The sequence below is a fragment of the Gymnoscopelus braueri genome (assembly GCF_963280865.1).
Source record: "Gymnoscopelus braueri genome assembly, chromosome: 11".
In the NCBI taxonomy this organism is placed as follows: Eukaryota; Metazoa; Chordata; class Actinopteri; order Myctophiformes; family Myctophidae; genus Gymnoscopelus; species Gymnoscopelus braueri.
In genome coordinates, this window is record NC_137613.1 from 25,066,592 (window position 1) to 25,086,738 (window position 20,147).

Sequence of the window (20,147 nt, forward strand, 5' to 3'; positions counted from 1 at the left end):
GACATTTATTTGCGAGACACTCGTGTAATGCAAAAACATCATAGTCATACTTCATACAACATCATACGCACTAGGGCTGGGCAATATGTCAATATTATATTGATATCGTGAAATGAGATAGATATCGTCTGGGATTTTGGATATCATAATATCTTGATATGGCATAAGTGTTCACATTTCCTAGTTAAGCCTTAAAAATCTGTCAAAAATAGCACAAATCTGCTATTATTGATTTTTTTTTTAAATGTTAAAAGAAAATGTATGTTATTGTCACAATATCGATATCAAGGTATTTCATCAAAATATTGTGTTATTTGATTTTGTCCATATCCCTCAGCCCTAGGCCGCAATGGAAATTCCAAATTCAGTGGTCCTTATGCCTGATTTATACTTAGTTGTATGGTAGTGTGTGTCACGTACCAAAAATAGCAGATTTACAAGTTTGTAGATTGACTATTTTCGGCACACGACTAGCGTAGTGTAGCTCAGGTTATAGTGGTTTGCTTTAACCGCCTAAATCCCAGCATCCGAATTCTGGGGAAAACCTTTCAGCGAAGATATTTAATGTGGAGCTAAAACAGAAAACTCTAGAGAACCCTGAGGGACTACGCTCAATAACGTATGGGTTTAAGTGGTCAAACTGCTGATGTTTAGCGCTACGCCATCAAAAATAAAACAACTCACCTGCTATCAGTGTCCAGACCCACAAAGTCCTTCTTCTCAAACGGCACGCAGAGCAGCGGGATCTTGTCCCCGGACTTGTCCGTGGTCCGGTCGAGCCGCTTGGACTCCAGGACGATAAATATGGACTCCACGAAATCCTCCACCCTCTTCTCCACGTCGGGGCACTCGTCGTAGTCCGGGTAGAACGCCACGTCAGTGCGCTGCTGCTCGGCGATCTCGCCCTGGAGCCCGAACACCAGCAGGCGCGAGTCGAAGAGCGTGGCGCCGTAGACCTCCTTCTGCGCGTGGAAGCGCTCCGCCGTCAGGGCCCAGTCCTTGGCCGAGGCGCAGGTGGTGACGGCCACGAGGCCCACCACCTTGCGGTGCGTCTGGAAGTCGCCCCACTCGTTGTTCTCTGGCAGGTAGTGGTGGCGGTAGCGGATGTACAGGAGACGCTGGGAGTCCCTCACGCTGACCTGCAGGGGTAGGAGCAGTCGATCAAACTAATCGATCGTTTATAATCGTTTATAGGAAAGATTATCGATTATCGATAATTGATGATCTATCCCTATTTGGGCTTGTTAGGTAAACGTTAGAAAATAAGAGTGAAAATGTCAGATCTACAAGCACGTACATCTGATATTTTCACTATTTTTGCACGACACCTTTGTGCGACGAAGTATAACATAGGGCTTCATTTGTTGATATATAAAAAATGAATCTAAATATATATCAAAAAGCGCTCAGGTGCCACAGTGGTAAAAGTGCCTGCCCACCACCGTGGAGGTTGAGGGTTCAAATCCACTGTGGTACATTGTTGGCCCGTGTTCGCGGAGGGAAGCCGGGTGATATCTGTGACTGCACATATTCCTACGGCCTGGGGCAGCACCTGTCAGCAGGGAGTGTTGGGCGCGAGGAGTGGGACGAAGGCTCTACCCAACAGCAGTGACAACAAACAAATGTGTGGGGGGAGGAATTAATTGGCATAATGACTAAATTGGGTGGGAAAAGGGGTCAAAAGCACACAAAGAAATGAAATAACTAAATATATTTTAAAAAATGTGCTTCTAGATTATTCGATTAATCTAAAAAGTTATCGATATAATAATCTCTACGAAGACAAATGGATAGTTGCAGCCCTGCTGACCTGGCAGACGCTGGCGATGCGCTTGTAGATCTTGAAGAACTGCTCCTCGGGCACGACGCCCACCGGCTGGACCACCACCAGGACGGTCTGGTGGTCCTCGGCACACTGCATGTAGTCCGGGACGCTCATGTCCTCATGTGGTTCAACTGTGATGGACGACACACAAACAAGAATAGAACGGATTGCGTTCTGTGAAAGCTGTGCGCAGTATTAGAGGAGCTACAGTTAATTACATGCAATCATTGAATAGTAATCAATCACTACAGTATATTGGGCATGTCAGTAAAAGCGAAACGTTGTGAGCTTAAAGATCTGCTATTTTCAACATTCTTGAATGACGTGAAGAAGTACAAAATATATCTTAAGTGGTTAATCGATACATTGACATTCTCAATTATTCAAAAGTAATTGATAGAATAATCACTAAGAAAATAAAATAATCAATGGTTGCAGGCAGCCCTAGTATTCATATCGTATGCAGTATAAGGACGCCAGTAACTGAGTGGTAGAGAAGCCGTCTGGGAATCTAAAGGTCACCAGTTTGCCCCCCAGGCCCACCCAGTCTGTGTCGAAGTGTCCCTGAGCAAGACACTTAATCACTGCACTTAAACCCTAAACTGTACTTGAAATAGGACAATCCTCCTTCGATTAATATGTGGTTTAACCCATTGGTGTCATTTTTAGATTTCTTTGTCTATTCAAAAAATAGCAGATCTACAAGCTTATAGCGCGGCACCAAGTGCCGTGCTATGAGCTTGTAGATCTGCAAAAAAAAAAAATGTATCGTGAAAATGTGTGCAAATCTTTTAATATATACTTTTCAAAGTGAACATTTGTGACTCAAATCTTTGCTTCTGGGGGTCCCTGGAACAACATATTTTGAGATGGGGGTCCGCAGCCAAATACATACAAATGTTGGGGTCCTTGACATGAAAAGGTTTGAGAACCACTGACACAGTAACATAAGTTAAAATGTTCGCTTTAAAAAAAAAAACATACATTCAAAGATTTGCACAAATTTTCCACCATTTTTCAAAGAATAATAGCCAAAGAAATCTTCGAATAACACCGATGCGTTCCCGGTCTAAATGGGTTAAAGGAACTGGTCAGCGTGTAGCATTCTTATTAATTCTGTCAAATAGTCAGACCCTCTTCCAGACAGTCTGGTTACCTATCATTAATGTACTTGAACAGTGTGAGTGCCAGTGGGTCTGCACAGTGCACACAGCACTGCACAGTGGTATAATACTGCCCTCTAGTGTCATTGGTCTATATCTGTGTTTGCTTGATGTGTGATTGCTTTTGTTATTATTGTTTATATCAGTGGTTCTCAACCAGTGGTCCGGGGACCACCAGTGGTCCTTGAGGTGGATGCCAGGGGGTCCCCAGCAAAATGAGTTAACATAGCGTCACAATCATTTTAAACACTTAGCTTTGGCTATTTAAAAATAGCAGATATACAAGCTCAGAACGCGGCACCGAGTGCCGCGCTATGAGCTTGTAGATCTGCTATTTTTTTTTTCTTGAAAATGTGTGCATATCTTTGAATATATATATTTTTTTAAAGCAAATTTTTTTTACTAAAAATATTTGCTTCTGGGGGTCCCTGGCACAAAATATTTTCAGATGGGGGTCCGCTGCCAAATGTTTATCAATTTAGGGGTCTTTGGCATGAAAAAGGTTGAAAACCACTGGTTGATGTAACCTTTCGAGTGTCACTGCCATCATTGTTTGTTTCGTTTTGTTTTAAAATAGCCGATCTACAAGCTCGGTTGTAACATGTTGTGAATGTTGCGAGTGTCATCACCTAACCAGAATAAGGATGCAAGTTTAAGTGGTTAACCCCTAACTGCTCCCCTAACTGGTGGCCGTATGAATGACACCTACTGCCATTAACAGCTAGGATGGGTGAAACAGGGGGACAGTTCTACATAATGTGCAAATGTACTGTAGCACAGTGGTTCTCAAACATTTTTATGTCAAGGATCCCCAAATTGATATGTATTTGGCCACAGATCACCATTTTAAAAGGAGTTGTGCATAAGAGAAAATGTGTTATAAAAGACATTAATTAAATGATTCCAAAATGTTCACAAATTTAAGATTTTTCAAATACTTTCAGAAAAAAGCCGAACTACAATCTTATATATTGGAGTAGTGTGGTGGTGACGTTCACCTGCATAAAAACATTGCCCATCTGATCTCGCTGTATTTTGGTGTTTGTTATGGTTGCCCAAAAACGTCCCCGTCTACCAAAACAGTGAAAACACCAAAATACAGCAGTTAAACACTACCACACTACTCCAGTGGCTGATGACTGCTGTCTGTTGACATAGAGGGAAATGTATGTGTAAAAATGTATATATTGTTTATGTATGTAATAAAACACATGGCAAAGTTACACACAATGCCTTTCAAAATGTTTGAGAACCACTGATATAGGCTTAAAAAACGGTATAATATTAATCAGTGGTGTAAGTAACTAAGTACATTTACTCAAGTACTGTACTTAAGTACATTTTTTTGGTATTTTTACTGTACTGGATTATTTCCAATTTTCAGTACTTTTACTTCTACTCCACTACATCTCAAGGCAAATATTGTACTTTTACTCCACTACAATAATTAGAAAACTTTAGTTACTAGTTACTTTGTAGATTTAGATTATTATTACAAAACATACATTATCCACTTCAACCCTATATACATTTTGGCCATTTCAAAATAGCAGATATAAGCTCACAATGCTGCGAGTTGCGATGCATTGTGAGCTTATAGATCTGCTATTTTCAAAAGATTTTTAGACATTTCATTCATACAATAATTGTATAAAATGCAGAATGTCCCATTTCACAAGGTATCAATTATTGATACCTTGTGAAATGGGACATTCTGCATAATGAGTACTTTCTACTTTTGATACCAATACTTTTGTACCTTTACTCAAGTAAATTTTGTATTCCGCACTTTTTACTTGTAACAGAGTATTTCTACATTGCAGTATTGGTACTTTTACTTAAGAAAAACATTTTAATACTTCTTCCATCACTGATAATATTGATAGTGGTGTAATAATTTACAACCGACGTCATCTGTGTCTGCGTGCACCTGCAGCCAGTGACGTAAGACCATTCATAAAAACAACACACAGAGAGAAACACACACACACACACACCAGAACACAGCTGCACCGTGATACTAAATACATCATGCAGTTTTATGTCTCTCACATCATTATGACGTCAATATGGCATAACAACAACAATAACTACTGACATCGACAGCATATTATATATATTAGCGTTAGCTTAGCTGACAGCTAAACAACTGCCTACAGGTTTTAAATGCCTCGCTGAACCTAGCCAGCCACACAGATACATGGCATCTCCCTACGCACTTTAATGAGTTTATCCGTGAATGTAACCAATATGTAGAATGTGTTTAATTCACTCATGTTTACCTGAACAGCAAGCTGTCAAATTCTAACAGCTTCCTCCTTGTTTGTTTGTTTCTCTTCTTCTAATACCGTTTATGGTTGTTCTTCTTCCATTCATGCCGAGAGCGCCCCCTATAGACGGAATGAGGTACAACATACGTGCGCCCCTCTACTGCCATCCACTGATCTGGAGGATTTTACAAACAAAATACACAGTGTTGGATTGACGCAGTTACACAGTTATACTGTCTGTCTCACGAGTCACAACTGACACATTGACAATACATAAGAAATACTGGTTCACTGCGGAGGATAAAATGTGCAACAAAACAGCTGCGCTAGCTTGCAAGCTAACGGCAGCATAAAAAGAAAGAAAGAAAGAAAGAAAGAAAGAAAGAAAGAAAGAAGGGAAATAATAGGCCACTGTTACATAGGGGGTTGACCGTTGACAACACGTGACGTCATTGCAGATTATCAACAGAAACAACGTGCTTTCGGCCGTGTGGAGATGTCGCCATGACGACATGACGACATTTATACACAAGCCCAGTGTTTAATGTTGCTCGTGCAGAAAACATCAGCCAATGGGAAACGGGCAGCCAACAGTATATAAAGCGTCTACAGGACGTTTAAAGTTCATTCCTTCTTTCTTGTCACAGAGAAAGAACAGAACCTAAGCAACAGAGAAGACGACTGATCCATTATTATTATTATGGGCGCTGTAGTTACACTGTTGTCAGACCTGATGGAGGTGGAGATGGAGGAGTGCAGGGAGGAGTGGAGGATGGAGGTGGATGAGTGGAGGATGAAGGAGGCTGAGTGGGAGGCCATTCAGGAAGAGAAGGAGAGGATGGAGGAATGGGAGTCTCTTGTGGCCTTCTTTTCTCTCCGCAAGGTGGAGCAGAAGGAGACTCTTCAAGAGACTCTGCAAGAGTGTGAGAAGAAGGTGGATGAATGGGAGGCCATTCAGGAGGAGAAGGTGGAGATCATGGAGGCAGGGCTGCAGGAAGGGTGGTGCGAGCGGTGCGGCCGCACAGTGCCCCGCACATGAGGGAGCCCCGCCAAAAAAAAAAAAAAAAAAAAAAGTGAACAGAATTATTAGAAGAAATAACCGCAAATAACCACCAAAAACTCGGAAATATCCGGCCAAAATCCCCGCATTTCTCCCAGACGGCTCTGCATGGAGGAATGAGTCTCTTGTAGCCGACTTCTTTTCTCTCCGCAAGGTGGAGCAGAAGGAGAAGGTGGAGAAGATGGAGCTTCCATCATATTCCTCCATCATGGAGGAATATGAGCGGCCTCCACCATATTCCCCATCATATTCCTCCATCATGGGGGAATTATGAGCAGCCTCCATCATATTCTTCCATCATGAATGAATGATTCATCATCTCAAGACCCTGCACCGACACCCCCCCCAACGGCCCTTTTAAGGGCCACCTTCTTCTCCTTTTGCTGTGACCTTGCCGTGGTGGAGAGGCTTAGTGATTCAGTGATCCTGGGTCCTATTCTGGTGGCAGTTGACCCTGACAGGTTTAACCACACCGGATTGGTCACAGGAGAGAGTCCAAACTAACAACAGCAAAATCTCTCTCTGTAGTGAAGTCTGAATAATTACCATAACTATAATATGAAAAATTATTAACATTATTACACAATATTAATATTATTACAGTGTCTGTGTGTCACACATTTTGACTACAGGCTGCTGCAGTTCTTCATAACACTGATATTCGTCAAAAATAAATTTCTTAATACTAATAACATTGTGGCACTCTTTGATGTTCTGTTTAATATTATGCCCAGTCCCTTTGTGTTTTATTTGAGGTTGTTTTGTGGAAGTAACACAAGTACAAGTAAGGCAAATGTAATAACACATTAATTACACAGAAAGTAATATTATGTACCTGTGTCTTAAAAGTAACTTCCCCAACACCTACAATACCTACAAATATAAATTCAAGAAAAAATATGCATTAAAGGCTTGCAAGACTTGCAACATAATCTTTATTTGTTTTGTACAGTATTTCCACTGGACAACTTTGAATTCAATATTTTTTTCTTTACATTTCTAATATTGTTAATGCTTTCTATGTTTGTAATTCTTATTTTCATGTTTGTGTGTCATGTTCAGTTTAGGTGTATCAGTTTCTCGTCACTCATTCATACTGTCAGTAAAGTTAAGTCAAGTCACAGTTTAAGATGGGTAATTGTAATTGTAAATTGTAATTGTAATTGTAATTGTAAACATGTGTAGCATAGACAACATTACTTGACTAATCCAAGCATGGCTTCATAGTTTTTGATATAGACAACAGTTTCTAGGACGGAAGACAAGAAAGTCAGATTTGAAATATTTTAGTGATTTTTCTAATCAACAGATAGCAGGTTCCTGATTATTTCCTGACCTGACGCCTGACAATCTTGTGGTTTAAACACAATTACACAAAAATATAGCCCCAAGTATCCAATAACCACATCAGGCAATAAGAACAAGAAGACCAGAAAATCCCCTTTTTGTCTCATGGTGACGGCACTCATTCTGATGAGGCATTTCGCCACTTCTCGGAAGTGGTCCGAAACGCCCTGTGTCAATGTTATGTATCAGAACATACATATACCTCCATTTGTATGTTTTGATCACGTTTTAAATTTCTGAACCAAAAAAAGTCAAGTAGTTGCCTGTTTATACTCCACCCAGTGGAAGGAAAAGGTAGCTTCAATATCAGTCCTCTCCTCTGGAGGGGAAGGGGATGCCTGATTTCGGATTTGTTTTTCATTGCAATTAGTTTGGTGCATTCTCTTTGTTTTTGCTCCTTGCCGATAAAACATTTATAGAAGAAAAACTAGGTGTAAGTAACTGACCTATCAGACCTTCCACTCAGGGTGAGAGACTAATCTATTGATGGCTGTGTGAAGATTGCCAATTACAGTCAAATGACAAAAGGAGATAACAAAAACCTTGAGATCAGTATTTCACTCAACCCACAAGCTTTGGTGAAATAACTTGACAAAAGTAAAGATCAGAATGTGCTTTAGTCTTCTGAGTCAGGTGACACAGTGAATGTTATAGCTATCAGTATACCTGATACTTTGTCCAACAAATTGAAACCTAATTAGACAGCCTGTAATTTGCAGTCCTACACAGTGAAACCCACAAAAGATTAGACAGCAAACTGCTTTAGAGACCAGCAGTATGCAATAAATCAAGTTTCTTTTTCTTTTCAGACAATTAATTCTGATTAATTGGTTCTGATTCAAGTCCTTATGTAGGTGCCCACATACAGAATGCCAATTCTTGAAAGAAACAATGGAAAGCAATGTAACTGTTTAAGATAAGAAAATTAGAGCAGCAATGTTTTTGCACAAAATGTGTGCACATTCAAGTACAAATGAAAGGAAAAAAGTAAAGGAAAAAAATAATCTATGAAATACACATGAACCTCCAGTCTTTGTTGGTCGGATCGGCACTTCAGTGAATAGGAGTGCATTTTTATTTTATTTAAATATTCATTAACTAATGAATATTTATTTTATTTTTCATTCATGGGTTCCTTTTAAAATATCTATGCCACCAATTTGCCGTTCTTTGTAGAGCACACAGTTGACATGAAACTGAATACTATTGATATAAATGCTCCATATATGTGATGCAGAGTTTACTTCTTGTTGCTAGATTTTTCATAATTTCACAATTTACCTTTTATGTCTGCTAGGAGTGGATGACATCTGTTGCAGCACTGGCATGTCATTGCCTATCACCAAATGCTTCACACCTTGCAACATCTGACACTAGCATGTTCTGTACTGTGTTGACATGATGACAGCTAAAGTAAAACTAGAATACAAGAACAGATTAGTAGATACAGACAGGTGACAAATTAAAGGAAAGGCCAGTGTCTTTTTGTTCTTTTCCTGATTACAATAATAATATGATTGGAATTACAGTATGTTACTGCATGTGTTAATGCATTTTGAAATATGTTCTTCTTTAATATGAATGATTCTACATGCCCTGGAGCACCTGGTAACATAGACATGATCATGAACACCAGTATATACTGGTATACTTATAAGATATCTACCATTTGTGACCTGTTTTAATGAATTATATGTTATATATAACCAAACTGTTTGGTAAACTAGCACATCTGCAGTGGTTAGGGTTGGAGTTGGTCTCCCGACTCATCTATTGAGAAAATGTGTTGGATGGGACATCTACTGATTGAAAATATCAATCATTTTTTTAAGCAGGCGACGCACTGCATTGGGCAGTAGATGGGCCTGGGGTCTGGGGATCAGTATAATTTGTTTGTTCAATTTGAATCCAACATAGAAAAAAACTTTTTTGTGATTCAAATTGAACATACAAATTATACTAAGATCCACAGACCTACAGTAGATGTACCACCATCTGTACTTTAGTTCAGACATCGTTGCAATTACCTCTCTCCCTACCTGTCAAGAGAGGGAGACAACGGACATAAGATGTAGCATACAGATTGTAGCTTATAACAAAACAATGCAATTTAATTTGTCACCCTCAGTATACATATGTTCACAAAAGTCCTCTCAAATTCAGGGAAGTTAAATGTTATCTTTAAAGAAATTTTGAAACACTGGGCCACAAAAAAAAAGGTATTTAATGAAAGTAAGGGTATTCAGCTGACCAATTGGTCTTACAGTATAGCTACAGTAAATGTACACAGTATAGTCAATGTTTTATGGGCTTAAGGCAGTCTGTTTTAAACATAGTCGGTCGACAAAACATGAGCTCCCAGTCAGACTCAGATAGGGACAAAGTAATAGCATCAGTCGATCTCTTCCTTCTCACACAGTTCTTCTATTCAGGATCTACTCGGAACACACTGAGGTGCAGCCGGTAATACCGGTATTAACACTAACTCTATGGGTAAGGCGTACATCACACTATAGCAGCGATTGATGCATTACTGTTAACAGGGACTTTCTTGTTAACTGGTTGATCTTGGACCCCACCAGGTTACCTCTTAATGGTTTGCCCTGTTGAACTCTCTTCAAAGTTCTTTTAAACTTATGCCAGAGGAATTTACAGTGTGGAAAGAGAAAGTGCCAAAGCAGTCATCAAAGACAGATGGACAAGATTAAGTAAAACACACTATTCTGTGTTCTGTCCAACCAATGCTTGCTTCAGAGACAGGTGGGCGGGTTGGAGAGGTGGTCTAATGGCGGTTCTGAACAACCCGCCTATTCAGAGGAAGGGATGGGTTTGTTTATTTTTATAATTGTTGGTATATGTTGGTCTTATGTGTCTGTATGTCTATTCATATCATGACATTTTTGGGCGGTGAAACCGCCCCTATATGTGAGGTTTGGATTTTGCACCCCCCAACCCTGCGCTGTGATTGGCCACCAGTGTACCCCCCTAACCCTGCACCGTGATTGGCCAATCACAGTCTATTCAGGACTGTGATTGGCTAGTGAAACATGACACATGTGCATAGCCCTATAAATAGGACTATGCACTTAAAAAAAACACATTTATGTTTTTTTTTTAAGTTAGGGGTGTACAATAGTTGGTCCACAATATTACTTTTCTTTAAGTGAACTTCCATCACTGTGATGACCACTGTGACCACACCGCCCACTTCACACTGGGTGTGATTTTTAATTTAACAAATGTAATTTGTGGGGCAAGGAGGCATCTTAGCGACCCAAGTCACCCTCCCCAAGAGCAAAGAGAGAGGGCAAGAGTCAGAGAGGAAGGGCAGCCCTGGTTAGGTGTGACGTGTTGTGAGCTTGTCGATTGGCTATTTTCAGTGTGCGACACCCGCAAGCAACAAAGTATGACTCAGCCCTCCCTTTAGTTTAGTTGGCTTTGGCGCGGAGCTGTGCCCTCTTGCCTGTGACCGTCTGGAATCCGGTCCTGATGCTAGTGACCGAGCAGCGGGAGTGGCAGGTCACACGTTGTAGTGACGTAGTAGAGACGCGTGTCCTTTTGGAGGATGGTGTCAGGGGACCGGCAGGTCAAAATGTTTCTGGTTGGGCTGAAATCTACCTTTAATCACAAGCTGGTTGTTTCCATCTATGGAACCACATGTGCCCAACTCAGCCAAGAGGAAAAGCTAAGGAGATGTTCGGGCTGACGATGCAACAGACTGCAGATATCTGTGAAGTTGACAAAGGAGGTTTTCTTGGTACCCACTCGGACCACGTGAGGAGGCTTCCAAATGAACCTCTTCTTCTCTCCGGCCACCATGTCTGGGTTCTTCTTCCTCATTTTGTTGTAGATTGAGTCACAATGGATGCCGAAATGTCCAGCAGCAGGTTTTAAAGTATAGTTACCCCGTATATTGCATCAAGTATGAAACTATATTTGGGCAAGATTGATATTTATTTCAACACTGAATGTCATTTCACTAGGTTACATTCATATAAATAACAATATAATGTAATTGTCAGCTTAATTCTCATATAAATACTATATGGGCATAAGTGACACTCCAATGAACATACAATTACATTATTTGTTGATACCTTAATCTGGCCAAGTGAGACAGATCTCTAGTCTTGACTAGAGATCATAATGAAGCAGGTGCGGGAATGCCTAAGGTATTAATTAATGTCCAGACCATTGTGGTGGTGTCCAACTTGAAGATTTCATTAATGTATCCCGTCTGCATGTTGTAGGAAACCTTGTAGGCAGCATTCAGACTTATATCCAGAGTCATATCATCACTGTCAGGTGGAAACCTTGTACGTCCAAAACCGTTCATTTTTTAATTATTATAAAACTAAATCTTGCATCACCCGATGTCAATTTGCATCTTTACACTGACTTGTAATCACGCCTCATAAAAAAATATTTTCACCTCCTGTGTGAACGCACCTTCAGAGTGCGTAGTTGCTTAGACACAACCGAAAAGCTTTTAGCAAGTAACTGGCAATCCTGATCTCATATCTATTGCTTGCTTTAACCACTTGAACCCTAGCTGGGGGGAACATTTGCCAAAATAGACAATCTGCAAGTAGTAGTAGATGGTCTATTTTGGGCGATGAAATTTGGTGTAGGGGTAAAAAAAAGAGCGCACCAAGTAGAGTCAACTCATGACCAAATTTACAAAGTATGGTTAACATTGCCTTGAACATCACAGCAGAAAAAAAAACAAGAAAAAAAAAAGTACAAAGGTTTCCACCTTTGCATTCATTTCCCTCTCCCACTCCCAGTTCTTGTCCTTTACAAATATTTCATGAAGTCCTCTTCTATAACTATGAGTCACTTTGCCCAAAGCATCTCTTTGGTATTACATTCATTCCTGATGGAGATCAACTGGCGTTGACATTTCTATTCTTAGAGATCCTGGTGAAGTTCAGTAGGTAGCAGAGTTCTCTATTCTCTTGTATGATGCTGCTTAGTTCCTGGTGGCTGAGCACATTCTTGTGCTCTGCTTTCTTTCCCATCTGAATGAAGGGAGCCTTCTTAAGGTACAGGATCTGTTTCCCATTCTTCTGTTTCATTACCTGGAACTTGTTCTCTGCCGTTGTTGTTGTTTCTTGTTATCTGTGGCCTTTTTCTGATGGTAGTCATGGATTTCAGCTCCCACCTGATGTCTTGTGGGAGTTCCGACAGCTCCAGACCATTTTGAGTAACCGCTAGCTTGCATAATGTCTTCAGACTAGGATTTAAGTCTAAGATGTACAGGTCAGACACCTTGGCGTCACCTTCAGGTTCATCATGTTCAGCATCAGGTGGAATGGATGTGTATCTGTATCCCCCAAAGAGGATGATACGTTCTCCCACCATGCAACAGCACATCCTAGACATCCATGAACACGGGACTCTCCCCTTGGGCTCAACCTTCGTCCAGGAAAAAGTATCTGGATTGAACTTCCACAGATCATTGAAGGTCTGGTCCAGAAAACAGTTGTGGCCACCAAATATATAGAGCTCTCCATTGTAGGCAAAGGCTGAATGGCAAGCGCGTCTTTCCGGAAAAGACTGTGCAGACGGCGTACTATGCCAGAAGTTGGTATCTCTGTCAAACACACTGAAGTGGTTGTAGTAGTCTAACTCGCCCCGGCCTCTGCCGCCGAATACAAACATCTTTGTCCGGATGATGGTGGCAGAGTGACATAATGAAGCAGGTGCGGGAATGCCTAAGGTATTAATTAATGTCCAGACCATTGTGGTGGTGTCCAACTTGAAGATATCATTAATGTATCCCGTCTGCATGTTGTATCCTCCAAAGATATACATGGCCTTACCTAAGACACCGGCAGAGTGGCCCTGGCTCGCCCCTGGAACGATCCCGGAAATCTTGGGCTTGAACCATATGTGGGTGTCGACATCGAATCCATAAAGCTTGCCACAGTCCTCACCTGAGTAAGTAAAACCCCCCCAGATATAGATAATATTGTCTATCAGCACAGCTGTGTGGCCCGTGCGCTGGGAGGGAACCTCAAGGTGATGTCCTCCTCTTCCATTGGTCACTGGTGGCAACTTCATCCAGCTCAAAGACACTGTGTTGAAGACGTGCACATCAATCTGATCCACGTAGGTCTCCCCACAACTTAGCCCTCCGAAGGCGTACACCTTGTGCCCCACTGCCACAGCAGCATTACGGCTCTTCTCTGGTCCTCCTTTCAGATGCACTGTCCAGCGAAACATTTCAATGACCAGCACCACAGCGGATCAAAATGGAATGCTCACAAAGTGTGAGTGCTACTGTTTATATTGGTACAGCGGCACAAACGTCACGCAAATCTTAGCCAATACAGGAGTTTGGGTTTGGTTGGCATGTTATATGGCATGTTGAAAGCTTAGTGGTGAAAGGTTCAAGGTTATTTACTGTTACATCTTGTGTACAGTCGAGTACATAAGAGTAAAACTTTGTTTGGCTTCCTTCAGACAATGTACTGTAACAGCATGAGTAATAATAATACTAAAGAAAAATGTGGAAAGAGAAAAACTAGAGCAAAAGAATAGTATAAAATAAGTCAGCATATGTACAATGTAGCCTATATGTGCGGCATATTATATAGTAGCTATAATATCAGTGAATGATTCACTGATATTTAATTAACAATCTCACTCTGCTACGGCTGCATATGAAACATCTTCATATGTAGAGTGGATGGTAAAATAGCAACACAAGTGGCTTCATGTCATGTGATCAGTGACATACGCAGGGTGTACTTTTGGCTGAGAGGGCGGAGCCAAAAGTACACCCTGCGTATGTCTGATCACATGACCTCAATCAATTATCCAGTTCTAGGCAACACAGAAGGGGGGGGGACTTTTTTCTTATTTCCACACAACAGCTCTAAGGTGTATTAAAGACATAGTTCAATGTTGAAAATGAGTGGTCTTCCCCTTTAAGCCACCTTATATGCAGCCATGATCTTGACCTTTGAACCCATATACAAGTTTTGTTTGTTTCACAACAATTTAAAAATCAAGTGAAATATGAAGGAAAATGCCTAAAAACCCTCCAGAGGCTTGAGAAGTGGCATTCTCCAGGCAGCATATTAAATCAACAGCAAAACAGCAATCTCTGAATGTAATAAAAAAAAAAAAAAAAAAAAAAAAATGTTCTGTGAATCTCTTAGTTCACCAATGATCTACTTGGTAAGTAGTTTCATCCTAGATCTGAGCTTGTAGATTAGAAAGATTTAGATTTTTTTTCCAAAATAGGGACACCAGGGTTACAATCAAATAACTTTTTTAATTAAATTGTTAAATTGTGATATCATCAAACATAAACATCAAACATATCAGACAAGTATTTAAATTATGGAGATATATCCCCACCGGTGATAAAACTAAATGAATGTAAAAAAAATACAAAAAATAAAGACAAGAGGGGGATATCAAAAGCAGAGGCATGGATTTCCTCTCCCCCAAAATACTAAACTTGCTAGGATTATATAAACTAATGACAATAGCAGATTTACAAGCTCACAACACATTGCGATGCCACGTGTTGTAGATAGGCTATTTTCGCTAGTTTTATGCAACACCACTGTGTGCCGAAGTATAAAGGGCAATCATTCTAATCGAGAATTAGAAAATAATTGATAGTTGCAGCCCGACTCTCACGTAGAAAGATGTTGCCAGTGGTGGACAAAGTATATACTCAAGTAAATACTCAAGTATTCAAAAGTACAAATTAAGTACATTTTTAAATAGATTCTCAGAAATTCTTTGGGATCTTGTAAATCGGCAATCTTCACAATGTTTGAAATAGGGCTTAAGTAGTTAATTCATAACATATGTTTGTACGTTTCGGTCCCAAGAGTCCCTTCTTAGAAATGTATAGTCAAAAGTACAATATTTCTATTTGAAATGTAGCGGAGTGAAAGTCATCAGCTCACCAAGAAATTCTAAAAAGTTACTTAAAGGGCGACGTCACCCATTTTCTTCATATAATTGGTCCTCACTAATGTTCAATATAATATGGTACCATTTTTGTCTCAGTGGAGGGCTGTGGACATTTCAGAAACCTGCCTACCAGTGACATCATCGATGGGGAATCCAAGCCAATAGATACTGCAGGCTTTCTATTCCTGGAAAGTTATCATGCCATAATGGAAGCCATTATTCTATAGCGTTATTGAATATCTAAATAAAAAATGTGAAATCGTGTTTGAAAAGAAAAAACCTGTCTAACGATGAAGTCACTGGTAAGCGGGTTTCTGAAGTGTCCACAGCCGCCCTCTGAGACACAGGCAGAGTAGAATTAGTTTTTACCATTTTATCATGAGCATTAGTGAGGACCAATTATATGAAGATAGGTTGACAATGGGTGATGTCATCCTTTAAGTACAGTACTCAAATAAATGTACTTGTAAACTTGTAAATGTAGTTACTGTCGCCCACTGGCTGTTGGACATGGTCTTTTGGCAGTGTGAGCAGAAACGTCCACACAGAGCCACTTCTGGGGAAGCCTTTCAGCTGATGTCTGGGCTTCCATGTCTTCCCCCCAACCACATACTCCAGAGTCACAGTCCTGTTCAGTGTGAGCACAGAGTCGCCTCTCACCACCGAAGTGAACAAGGCGCCTTTGCTGTTGGCAAAGTGTCCCGGCAGGGCTGTCCATTGGCCTGTGGTCAGATTGTAGCAGTCCATCATACATCTTAGAAAGTCGCCCGACGGCCCGTTCCGCATGACGTAAAGGTCGTCCCTGTGTCCCACCATGCAGTGGCCATAGCTCTGCTGCCTGATCAGAGTGGTGACCAGCGACCATTTGTCCTGCCCCGGGTGGTACTCGTAGATATCAGTGGTGTCCCTTGGCTTCCACAAACACACAAATATCCTGCCCATGGCTTTGGCCCATGCCGCTCCTGCAGCGGGTCGTGGCAAGTGTGCCGCGAAGGTCCACCTTCCGGTACTGACTTCATACGCCTCCACGGACGACATGACCTTTCGATCGTACTCTCCGCCAATCGCATAAAGGTAGCCGCGATGTCCCACGAGAGAAAGGTTATAGCGTAACTCTCTTAAGCTGGGAATCGTGCTCCATTCATCGTTTTCAACACTGTAGCAAAAACACGAGTCTGCAGCTTGTTTGCCGATTTTCTGGACCCCTCCCACGATGTAGAGTTTGTTGTCTAGAATGGTCACTCCGGCCATCGCTGTACTTGCTTCTGGCGGCAAATCTGTCAATGGCTGCCATTCATTCCCGTTCTCATCCAGGTGCCACACAGTCCTGGAACCCATGTGGACCGTTTCGTTGATGCCACAGGTGGCGTGTGCGCCAACTGCAACAAAACTGGTAGGACGTAAAGACTCTACGTAAGAGACCAGCTCTGTGGGCAAATGTATGTTGACCTCAGCCTTTAGGTCACAGTACATGTTTCTGATGTACAGAGCAGCAGCGTGGTAGAGTTCCATCAGGCCAAACGTTGCAGCGGTGTGATACATGAGTAAACAGTTGTCTGAGTCAACAAGGTCGACAAGATGTTTGCTAAGTTGCGACACCTGCAAAAACGCTGCACATTCAATGGCCTCCACGATTTCATCAGCATCGAGCATGGGTCTCTCCCCTCTTAAAACTGCCAGGGCAATCAGGAAACCTCGAGGGCAGAGACATTTGAGATGGATTTCGTCTTGCCAACACTCTTTCATTCCAGAGCGATACAGAGCTTGGAAATAGTCACAACTCTGTATTAAAAAACTCTTCTCTTCTGAAAAGTAAGTGCCTCCCACGACCACTGTCAGCTTAGCTGCTGTTGAAAGAACTCCCGGGGCAGCAGCACATGGGAAATGTCCTCTGCTCTCTGTAGTAGAGTCACAGCTGTCCCATTCCGCAGCCTCGTTACAGCACAATGCCATTGTTACGTCCTCAACTCACCACGTTGTCCACAGAAGCTGTTCGTTCAACTAGTGACTGTGACCGAATAAGCAGTTGAAATATTTCCAAAACGCTTGAACACAAGCAAAAGAGCTATAGCTAGATAGCCCTGCACAAAGCTGGTCCACTGTGTGTGTGTGTGTGTGTGTGTGTGTGTAAGGGAGGTTCAATTCTTTTCACAGCAATCAAAATAGAAGCAGCTATATATAGCACAGGGCAAATGGCACACATGTAGTGGAAGAAGGAAAACAGTCAACTGCTGATAACAAAGCATGGAGTTAGTTAGTTCATACAGGACACGGGGGTCAGAGGCCCCAGCTATAATCAGCTGTCAATCTCCTGGTTGAACAAATGTTTCTAATAAGCCACACATTTATTAATTTTTTTATGAAAAAATTACATGAGAAAAACACATGCCTCCTCACACATTAGAAGGACAATGCAGTCACCAGAACCATGGGCGTGTGTTTTCAAGGAGTCTAACATGGTTAAAATGGAGTTTGAAGTTCAATGGATTTATATAGGAGTGTCAGATCGAATGAATCATATTGAATCGAGCAATTTAAAAACTGTCTGGGGTGCACACAAAAGCCTGAGTAGATGTTAAAATGACCACAGAAGTGAAATACCTCTTTAATGAATGTTTGTCATGTTAAGTTCAATTAAGTCATGTTCACAGGCTGTTCACATCTTTATAGCAGTGGTTCTCAAAGTGGGGTCCGGGGACCCCCAGGGGTCCTGGAGGGGGTTCCAGGGGGTCCCCAGCAAATTGTGTTAATATAGCATCACAATCAGTTTAACCACTTGAACCTTATATACATTGGCTTTTGAAAATAGCTGATCTGCCAGCTCACAATGAGTCTCGTTGTCAGCTTGCAGATCTGCTAATTTAAAAGAATCTGGACATTTGTTTTACACAGATCTTGTATGAGGGTTCCTGTACAATATATATTCAGATGGGGGTCCTTGGCCAAATACATTGGGGGTCCTTGACATGAAAAGGATTGAGAACCACTGCTTTATACGATAGGTGATGGAAGTTTGTACAGAGAAACTTCAGTGAGCAAAACTGGCAGATTGCATTTCAAAACAAACTAGAAAAAGTGCTCCTGGGAGCACAGGTCTCCGCCAGGTCAGGTACGTTATTCGGGCCTCCTGGTGGCGCTATAATAGGCCAATGTGAAAAGGGTGCCATTTATTCTTAGGTCTTTCACGGCAATCAGACACTGCATTCATGATTTGAGGCATTTTGTTCCAAAAATGTGTTTTGCTAAATTAGACCTGCTGGTGGCGCTATAACAGGCCAATGTGAAAAGGGTGGCATTTCTTCCTCGGCCTAGTGGGAATGTGCGTGTGAAAATTCACGGAAATCGCAAGCTGCGTGCATAGTTTGAGGCTTTTTGTTCAAAACGGACCAATCCTGCAAACTTTGGAAGCCAACCATAGGCAATGAGGATGGAATATGGGAAATCGGACATATTTGTGTTGATCACATGACTATAGAGATACTGTGTACCGATTTGCATGACGTTTGGATAAAATCTGTAGGAGTAATGTAAAAAAAAAAGGGTTTTGCACAAATCGGCCTCCTGGTGGCGCTATAACAGGCCCATGTGAAAAAATTGGGGCAGAGGTTCTGAATTGGCATCCAGGGAGTGTGTGTGCACAGTTTCGGAGCGACCGGGCCAACGGTGCCAGAGATTAGCTGCTAACACACAGACAGGACACACGGACGGACACACGGACGGACGGACGGACAGGGGCGAAAACATACTCTCTCGCCATGCCTTTCGGCCTGGCGGAGACAACAATCTAAAATGCCACAGCTTGTCAGTTTGTACTAGATCGCCTTTTGGTGTAGTGGGAAATACTAGTTATGGAGCCCTGGAGGACCCCAGTCAACTAAGTAAATAGTGTGTCGTAAGTGGTATAACAGGTCAGAAAAGAAAACCTTGTAGTCTGCATGAAGGCCAGCCACGCCCGGAGCCTCTCTCTCTCTCTCTCTCTCTCTCTCTCTCTCTCTCTCTCTCTCTCTCTCTCTCTCTCTGTCTCTCTGTCTCTCTGTCTCTCTCTCTCTCTCTCTCTCTCTCTGTCTCCATATTGACATGACCTGATGGATTTCGTACCAAGCTGTTCCCATGGTAACCATTCCCCAAAATAAACTCTGATGGTGATACCCAGTCTACCAGCCACAACCAACACATACACACATTATTATATACAGTATATGTTAGAATATTGTTTTGTTGTTGTACTGCTTGTTTGTAATTTGATGTTTTATTGTCTCCACCAGGCCGAAAGGCATGGCGAGAGTATGTTTTCGCCCCTGTCCGTCCGTCCGTGTGTCCGTCCGTGTGTGTGTGTGTCCGTCCGTCATTCTGTCATTTTGTGTACAGCTAATCTCTGGCACCGTTGGCTTGATCGCAGAGAAACTGTGCACACACACTCCCTGGATGCCAGAGCAGAACCTCTGCCCCAAATTTTTCACATGGGCCTGTTATAGTGCCACCATGGAGGCCGCTTTTTTTGCAAAACACATTTTTGGACAGTACTCCTACAGATTTTGGCC

At 41.7% G+C, this 20,147-nt stretch overlaps 2 protein-coding genes across 2 annotated transcripts in view; both read right to left on the reverse strand.

Moving 5' to 3' along the window:
* The window catches only part of trappc9 (trafficking protein particle complex subunit 9), a 339,982-nt gene extending 334,661 nt beyond the window's left edge, over window positions 1-5,321 (reverse strand). The window contains exons 1-3 of the mRNA XM_080441558.1: window positions 5,271-5,321; window positions 1,811-1,956; window positions 685-1,139 (exon numbers count right to left, since the gene is read on the reverse strand). Of these exons, the coding sequence (XP_080297684.1) occupies window positions 685-1,139; window positions 1,811-1,939 (584 nt within the window). The 5' untranslated portion in view covers window positions 1,940-1,956; window positions 5,271-5,321. The remainder of the gene's footprint in view (window positions 1-684; window positions 1,140-1,810; window positions 1,957-5,270) is intronic.
* Window positions 5,322-12,551: 7,230 nt separating this feature from the next.
* Window positions 12,552-17,559, reverse strand: LOC308095546 (kelch repeat and BTB domain-containing protein 13-like; the record flags this gene model as incomplete). The annotated part of the gene is made up of 3 exons (XM_080442601.1): window positions 12,552-12,760; window positions 13,242-13,877; window positions 16,095-17,559. The coding sequence occupies 3 exons, from the start codon at window positions 17,557-17,559 to the stop codon at window positions 12,552-12,554; spliced, it is 2,310 nt and encodes a 769-aa protein (XP_080298727.1).
* Between the last annotated feature and the right edge of the window lie 2,588 nt (window positions 17,560-20,147).